A 9,345-nucleotide genomic window follows, 5' to 3' on the forward strand; every position below is an offset into this window, starting at 1 on the left:
ATCCAATGTGACTGGAGGTGTTAGCATCGATGGTGTTGACCTCGCAGGCCGCGTTCATTTTACCTGAAGTACTGCGAGAAAAAACTGCAGCGCTCTCATTATCTTTAATGAGATGCTGCAGAAGTTACAAAAAGAACTAGTGGGTGATGACAACTACATGTCATACGTTCTTGTGATCAGAACTCCTCCTCCTCCTCCTCCTCATCGAGTCATTAGTGTAGCTAGAGTGTGTCTGAATCTGACAATCTCTTGCTGTGAGGCTCGTGAGTGAAAGGCAACTCTGAAACATTTTCAATATAGTGTTTCAAACAGTCCTTTGTGGTTTGTTCTTCATCATCTAAAGAGAAAGCGCCATGTCGTCATTTTAGGCTGGGCAGCAGACTAAGTTACTTAACTGTCTAGACTGGTGCTTGAAATTTAAATACAATGCCTAATTTGATTTCACAAGAAGTTGCGATTGGCTGGTTTTTGTAGTTGTGCAGGTGACTGAGCTCTGCATGCCGACTCTTATCACTAAGCTGTTTTCTTTTCCTTTTTGGTAAAGTCAATCCTTGACTTGTGGTCAACAATAAATCCTTTTTCAACTGAAGGCAAATTCACTCTCTGGTGTTAATAACTGCTTAGTCCTTCTCGTCGTCGTCCTAACATTTCTTGTTTTTCTCTTTTTGTGTTCACAGATGTTTCCAGAGCTGAAGTTTAAATACGTTGAGGAAGACCAGCCTGAGGACTTCTTCATCCCCTACGTCTGGTCCCTCGTCTTCAACTCTGGAGTCGGCCTCCACTGGAGCCCGCACGGCATCGAGCTGTTCAGCATGGACTCTGGCTGAAACGCCATTCTTCCCCCGTTCAGTGTTGGAAAAAAAAAAAGAGAGAGAGAGAGAGATAGACTGACGGCATGTGAGACAGTGTGTGTGTGTGTGTGTGTGTGTGTGTCTGCGTTCGGGTGAGTGTGTGCGCATTGCCCTTTATAGTGTGTGCACGCTGCTTTGAAAGTGCCTCAACCTTGTACAGAGTGTTTTCTTTTTTTCTTTTTATTCAGCACAGTGTATTCTTCCCTCATCTCACAATCATTTCTCTCTGCTTCCCTCGACACTGTGAAGCTTCGTCTGTTCAGGGTGACAGTTCACACCGTAGCACCCACTCATGTACAGTCAGTCCTGTAGGGAACAACCTGTTGAATATAAAGCAGCTTCACCTGCTGATGAGTTACACCCTCTCCTGTAAAGCATGTTCTCGTTGTGTGGAGCTCAGGACACTGGCGACGGATAATCCTACGCTATTTCTTGCTCATAACGAAAAAGGTCAAGTTTCTTTGCACTGGTGAGAGGTCATTTTGTGATTCATTTAATGCTAAGATATAGAACCATAACCTTTCATTTAAGACAGGCCAAGTGTCTTATACAGTTCATGAATAAGTTGTATGATATTGAGTTATGGGGAGGATTATCTCATAAGATAACGTTTTCATTTTGACCGACATTGTTCTCTGAAAATAATGGGATGTTTATATGAAGATTTCTGTTTGTGGAATACATTACGTAGAAGCAGGTCGCAGAGAGTGAACCAAAGTAAGTCACTTCAAAATGGTCAGTTTTGCATCCACCCGTGTTGCTCGCTGGCTTCTCCAAAATCCAACATTGAACAACAGTTTCGGTCAAACTTTATTTCAGTCTCTGGAAAACATCAGCTGTCTAAATTCTCCTGATAGTTACTTACAGCCCGTTTGATTTGAACCTACCCTTTTTCTTTGTCGTTTCCATTTTTCCACGGTAACCCAAGGCAAGTCCATAAACTAGGACACGTCATTAAACCTCCTCTTGTCCTACTGAGCATAATTACAGCTGTTTCATTGATTTGCGACTTTATTAGCATGTTTAACTGGAGACTTTGTATTAAATTATTTATTTTCATGTATATGGTTTTTTTTATATATATATTTAGCCCCCTAAAATGTAAAGACTAGTAGTCTTGACTTGACTACTACTGATGAGAGAATTGGTGGTACTATGCTTTGATTCTTCCCAGGTGGGAAACTGGCTTTATATTATTACATATATTATAATGACAACAGCTGTCATTTTGTGGCGAATATTACTTTGAAAATAGGAGTTTAAATAAAAAGAATAAATCAAACCAGCCTCTCGTGTCCCATCGTTATTAAGCCAAAGGAGAAACTGCACCATTAAGTGAAGAGCGGCGACATAAGGTATGGATGTCTTCCTCATTTTTAAGATGGATTGTTTCATCGACTCAGATGATATCACGCACATCGTGTAATGATCACACAGCGGTGAATGCAAATTTAAGTAGCCTTGTCTTGTATATACATTGTGTGTCCTTTGCTGATTCAACATTATCTACATTTGCTTCTTTAAAGACGTTACAGAACCCTTTCCAGAGAAATAGCTTTACTTTCTTCACGAGTTAAATGAGAGTATCACTTCCAGTCACGCTTCTGTTTCTCAGATATGATGCTACAGCCAGGAGAGAATTAGCATTTAGGCAAACTCCAACCTAAGGAAAAATCAGCCTAAAATCCTGTCTGTCACACAGGCAGCTTATATCTGCATTTCAGAACATTAATACACTTTCCCACTGTCTCTAATGTCCTATTGTTGCCTGTTGTGGTTGAAGCTGCAGAGGCAGCAGAATCACAGTTATGAAACCACTTCGGGGGGAAAAGTTTATGGCACAATAGCACCCACTGTGTAGCTGGCGCTCCCACTTCCCAAGAGAATTTCATGCCTTTTCGTCTCTATTGTATTGATTTTCATGCCTGGAATTCTCCCATTCTCAAGGACAATATAATGGATGCAACTTGATGTAAAGAATGGCCCGTTTACAGCTCGGGGTCGTCGGCAGGTTACAGTGAGACGAAGCATCCACACTGACGCTTTCTGTTTCTCTGTGCATCCACTCTCACCTGCATCTGCTCCATTATCGCAGTGCCAGATGGTTGAAGAGAGGTGACATGGTCCTCCTTGTTCCTTCTTAGGGTGGAGGGTCACCTTACAGTTGGCTCCTGTTTCATGCAACAGCAGGAAGATGAATGGAGCAGGGGATTCTGGGATAGGTAGTTTGCGAAACAGCCTACCAGTGCTCCAGAGGCAGAGGTCAACGTCTACTGAGTGATGTATAAAGTGAGGCGCTGGAGACCAGTTTGCTGAAGTGGCTCTGCACTAAGTACTGGTTGCCCCCAGTGACATGAAACTCATTAAAATGACAGATCACCACGGTAACGATGGAAGGTTGTTAGGATCCACAGTTTGGGGATTAGGTCACAGTGGGTGGGGGGGAGCTCGCTCACAGCATGAAAAACAGCACCAAGAGGTAGCAGAGGTAGATGTAAATACAAAAATAAACATAACACTCAGCCTCAGTGGAACAAACCAAAACTCAAATCCACAAAGAGACGGGCGGACTCTACAATGCTCTGATGTCTGCAAGAGATATCTACGGAATGACCGATCACTGGTCAACCCTCTTTAGGAAATCATGCCAACAAACTCTTTTGTATTTTATCTCATCTCATCTCTTTGTTTACCAACAATTATTTTGTATTTTTACGTTCTCAAATGAGGATGTTTAAATTCTTTCCAGGTCACTAGTCGTTGATCTTCTCACATGGCGCTGCTCAACACAGCACAAGAAAGAATCTCAACATTTGAAGAAATAAGAAGCTTAGCTGAAAGAAAACTTTTAAGCAACACAAATAGTTTGACTCACGGGATTGAAATTTTAACCACTTTAGCCAATCCTAAACTGACCAAACACATTTTCTTGCAGGTTTTTTTTGTTAATATACATAAGTATGTATGAATGGGAAAAAAAGTGATTCTTTTACACCTCAAACCATCTGTGTGGAAGGGAATATGAAGACGCAAGCCAATACATGTATGTACATGTGAGTTTTCTCCCCTTATTAATGTGTTTTTTTTTGTTCTTACACAAACATTTTCGGTCCATTTAGGGTGAATCCTTTGATAGAACCAGCAGCAAGATAAATGCTTTACCTACTTTGTTAAATACGTGATTGTTTTTTTCAGAACTCCATAACCCTATCAATTTTTTTTAAAGATTCATTTTTGGCTTTTTTATGCCTTTATTAGAGAGATAGGACAGTGGATAGAGACTGAGATCAAGGAGAGAGAGTGGGGATTAACATGCAGGAAAGGAGCCACAGGTTGGATTTGAGCCCAGGCCACCAAGGAGTCAAGGACTATAGCCTCCATAAATGGGACACGTGCACACCACTGCGCCACCAGCCCCCCATCTTTACCAAGTCTTGTAAGTTTCCTCAGTGCTTAGTTGTACACTTTGGCCGTACGAAAATCCCTAAACAAATTGGAAAATTTTCAAGGTTGATGGATGGATCTGACCTTAGTTCAAGCTCCGATCAAATGTTAAAGTTTAAATTATCTCATGAAATAGCTTCTTAGTTTAAGAAACATCTTATCAGATTTGGAATAGAAATCTTGGGGAAATATGACGAAATGGTTAAAAAAATTAAACCAAACAAATTGTTATTTTTAATTTGCCAGAGGGTGAAAAAACTGTAAAAGTAGAGCGAGTTCAACCTCTGATGATTGCAAATGTTCTCATTTCATTTAATGGCAGTCCACCCAGAACATTTGATTTAATCCTAACCCTACACAAATATATTTTGTCACGAGGCTGTAGCACTTAAAGACAGCCTCTTGTCTCTTATAACTGAGAAGTCTTGCTTCAGACCAAAGCGCTGTCTGACATTGCTGTCACCATTTGGCCTTGGCACTTTTGTCTGTAGCCCAGTATGCAGATCTTCTAAATTGTTTCACACTAATGGCCTATAAAGAGAACTGGGTCACTGAGGCCTCCAGCTACGCTGATAAAATGTCACGAATTGAAAGAAACCAGTCAGTGGGAATGTGAATGTACAACGACCTCATCTGTGCAGAGTCGTCTAAAACTGTGATGCCATAATCAAAAGTAACTCACAGAACATGAAACCTTGAATTAGAAGATATTGAAACAAAGCTGCTTTAATGAGAGAACCTCAGACACAACAGAAGAGGAGGATATGTAGGACTCGATTATAAGCTTTGGGTTTATTTATACGTCTCTCCGATAACTTACTATGCTCTTCATGTTTGCTTGTGGTTGCCTACTTGTTAATTTTTTACAAGAACATAAATGTATTATGGTGGTGTGTAGGAGTGTAAAGAACTATTGATGCGTCGCAATGCATCAGTCTGAATTTGAAAGTTTGGATTGATTAGAAGTAGTGAATATTGTATTAAGGTGTTTCTTTTATTGATTGACCTCCGTCTGCAGGCTGTGAAGTGTTTCTGTTCCATTTTCCATCTCTGACGTAACACAGACCCACGCTGAGCTGTTGGACTGCTGACGATGACGCTCTGATTCTCCAATACTGATCCCTGAGGGTTTGTTTGCAAGTCTTATTCTGTTGCCTTTTTGGAATTCATAGTTATCATTCTTCATAATACAATTTTTTTTATTTCGTTTGACTAAACCAAATAGCTGAATAATTGACTAGTCCATTGACAGTAAATGAATCAGCATCTCCCATGATTAATTTATTGCCAGGTCATTCAAGCAGAAAAATAAAACACTTCCTGGTTTAGCTAAATTTTGAGGGGTCTGCAGCTTCTTCTTTTTTGCGTTATGATGAAGTGAATATCGTTGGGGTTTAGAGTTTTCATGTGTCCACAGAAATAATGTCATGACAATCCCTTAGGCTTGGTTTTGTTTTTTGTTTTTTTGGAGTATTTTCAGACATTTTTCTGACCAGGCAATTGGACAACAACCATCAGTAGGCTATTCATCAGCCCTTGTAGTAATCACTTTCCTTTGAGATGTTCTGTGTGATTAGTTGTTGCTATGGCATCTGTCTCACCATGCACCCCTGAGGTGTAATATAATTAACCAATATTTTCTGGAGCTGTTCTGTTTATCAAAACACTGTAATGTTTCACTTGAGGAGCTCCTGGCATGAGTTTGTGGGCTTCCTCTCCAGCTCTCAGAGACAAATCATGGAGTCATGTCAGAGCCTTTAATCTCACCATTTTTGTTTTTACTCAGTCGGACTGAGTCTGATTATCTGTTGTTGAAGTAAAAGTGTTTTGCTTCCTTGAACATAGAAAGAGTAAAGTAGTGTAAGAGAGGTAATCTGTAACATATTTAGATTCTGCATAATAACTGGGCTTTGTGGTGTTCAGGCAGATTCAAGGACAGAAAATGCTCACTTTCTTTTTTTTTTTCATTAACGTTGAGACTTGACAAATACATTTAATTCAAAACAATAAAGCGAGAACTGAAGCACATCCAGCTCATTTTTACACAGTGATTATTTAATCTTCAATTACGCACTGACATTTACCAACGTGGGAGTTTCTACTCTCTCTGCTGACAAGATACCAGACATGTGAGTGGTTAAAAAAAGGAGCCTCCTCCATCTTTTTTAATTAAAGACTTCTTATTTTTATTGTTCTTATCTTATCGTGATGACGAGCACCCTGCGTGCCGTCTTCATCCTATTCCAAGCACCCTGGTTCAGACAGAATAAGCCTCTTTAATTGCATATGCATGACCCCTTGTCTGGAAGCAGTCACTGTGTCAATAAATTATAGTAAAGGCCACGACTGCTATCTAGAATATTAATCATCCTTCTTCTTCTATAGTGCTGTGGTACTCCATGGCACGCTTTGGGGGTCACACTGGAGATATCATTTAACTTTTGACAGGATCTCAAAATATTAAGTCATACTTCAGATATAAACATTTTTGATTACTACAATAAATAAAGGAAAAAGTTACCAACCTATTTTTTACATATTAGCAGCAATGCTAAAAGAAACCTGTAAGGATGTGTCACATGTTGAAATCTATTTAAATAAATAAAATGTCACATGTTATATAGACATTTATTACACCGTAGGACAGAGCTTTGTTTACTCATTTATATTGAAGCTGAGTCAAACAAGACAAAATGATGGATCAAAAATAAACAATAGTCAACTTTAACATTTGCACAATGATACATTGTAGAACAGGATTGCAGATCTATTTCACAGGTTGGGGGATAGTTCACACACCAAATTCACTGAACACATCTGAAGTATAATAACGTTTAAAAGTCATAGTGGAGATAAAGTTCAAGCACTGCATCCATGCAATGCATGTAATATCTTTAGGAATAGCAAAACCATTTAGGGGGGTTGGAAAACTGTAAAAGAAAACATTTCAAATATTTTAAAAGTGACATGTCCCCTTAGATAATCTGTTGTTTTTTATGCAAGCTATAGAGAGACATAAATGACAGATTCTTGAGTTGACTCCTTGGTAGGGGAATAACACCACAATGTGTACACAATGGAACAAATGACGTCAAGTCTACAAATGAAGAAGGGCATTTTTAACCAAAGGTGGAGATGTGGTCAAATATATTTGGATGTCTGAAAAGTGATTTGAGCAGTTGTAACAGAACTGCACTATAAAAAATGTGTTTCCATATGATTGACCATGCTCTGCTGGAAATATCTGTCCCTATAGGTAAAATGCCTACACAGCTCATCTGTGTTAGGAGAATTCAATATTAAATCCGAAAACTAGAGAGAGAGAGAGAGAGAGAGAGAGAGAGAGAGAGAGAGAGAGAGAGAGAGAGAGAGGCACAAAAACAAAAATGGTCATTGCTGTTAGTCATTGTTCTCCAAAAGCTAATTCTGCTGTAAGCATGGTTTCAGTGTGCTAATGAGGGCTGCGCATTAGAAGATTAATTGAGAAGTTACAATTGAATTGAAACATTTTATAGTGACAAATATCGTTGCAAAGTTGCTTCATTGTTGTCCCCAATGTTAATATGGGCAGAAAACAATTTCATCAGTATCTTTTAGAATGAAGACAAATTTGGCTCATGCGTGGTGATGCAAATGTCAATAAAACCCGATCCTGCACTTCGATGCAGACAATCTCTTCCAGCCAGACTGGAATGGAAAACGGTTTGATAAAATTGGCAACTTCCTGGAGTCTGGAGCCTGGAGTCACACACTCAAACGGAAGGGTTTGGAGACGTATAGGAGATGGGAGGGGGACAATGTGAGTCTGCAGCCACTTCCACAGTCCCTCTGACAGACCTCTCCCCCCCCTGACTGATTGCTTCCAGACCACCTTAAAACGCGGCGCATTCGTCTGAACCGTGCGGGCTCCTGCGTTGCGCTCTTGCGCGGCGCCAGTGGGGGATCCTGGGACAATGTGGGGATGAGCTATTGACTGCCCCCATCTACACACGCACACACACGCGCGCGCACGAACTCCCATCATCATTATCAGTCAGCCACCCCCTGCCCTGCAGCGACACTGGCTCACTGGCACATTAACATACTGCTGCTGCACCTCCTCCCCTGGACTACTGTCTAGAGAGCACAATTAGGCTGTGGAGGAGACACACATGCGCGCGCGCACACACACACACACACACACACCAGAAAAAAAGATTCATGCTCATGCAGCTCAGTGTGGCTGGAAGTGTCTGAAACACTGAAAAGCTGCTACCACAGATTATATATGTCTGTGGATAAAAAGGGTTTATTTCAGCAGGGTTTGGTGAGTTATTCTGCTCTGGTCTGTCTGTGGTTCCAACAATACAATGAGCTGAATTTCTGATCTAATGGAGCTGTTTCAGATATTTCATAGACCCTTTTAATTATTATTTTACTCACGCGTTTAAAAAGGAAGAACAACTTCCGCACTGTGTCTCTTAAAGTGTTCATATAATGCCTTAAATAAATTAGATCAAACCCATGTTGTTGGGATTTAGTGTCAAAGCTAATAAATAAAGTGGGCAGATCCTGTTACAAATCTTGTGTCAGGCAGGAAAGGGGCATTGATCCCCAGTCGATGGACCGTTTGACTGGATAAATAAAGAAGGCTGGAAACTGTTGAGGAGATAATTAAAGTCAAAGGACGCTTCAGTGTGTCCCATCTGAAAGCTGAACGGCCAGGTGGCGGCAGCAGCGCGCTCTCATCTCTGTTTCGGACAAGGATGTCTGTGTCTTTTCGCCCTACATGCAGACTCGCAGGCACATTTAGCCTTCCCTGGCTCCTTTGAAAGTCATATTTAAACCCGTTTCAAGTCTCGGTATCCTAATCTGAACAAGGTCCAACTGAAAACCGTACAGATGTTTTGTTTGAACCTTCAATGAGGGACCAAATGCTATCTGAGACACTCGGGATAAATTATTGCTAATTAAACCATTTAAATCTCCACTGATTGATGTACATGGCAAAATCAAATGTTATGATTATAGGATAATGTCAGTAATTTCCATATTAATTCATTCTCATTTT

At 40.4% G+C, this 9,345-nt stretch overlaps 1 protein-coding gene across 2 annotated transcripts in view; it reads left to right on the plus strand.

Annotated features, from left to right (window-relative positions):
- dym (dymeclin) overlaps positions 1 to 2,137 on the plus strand; it is a 55,021-nt gene extending 52,884 nt beyond the window's left edge. For both annotated transcript variants that reach the window (XM_079365092.1, XM_079365091.1), the window contains exon 17: positions 678 to 2,137. In XM_079365092.1, the coding sequence (XP_079221218.1) occupies positions 678 to 827 (150 nt within the window). In that variant the 3' untranslated portion in view covers positions 828 to 2,137. The remainder of the gene's footprint in view (positions 1 to 677) is intronic.
- The last annotated feature ends 7,208 nt before the right edge of the window (positions 2,138 to 9,345 follow it).

The sequence above is a fragment of the Symphodus melops genome (assembly GCF_947650265.1).
Source record: "Symphodus melops genome assembly, chromosome: 16".
NCBI lineage: Eukaryota > Metazoa > Chordata > Actinopteri > Labriformes > Labridae > Symphodus > Symphodus melops.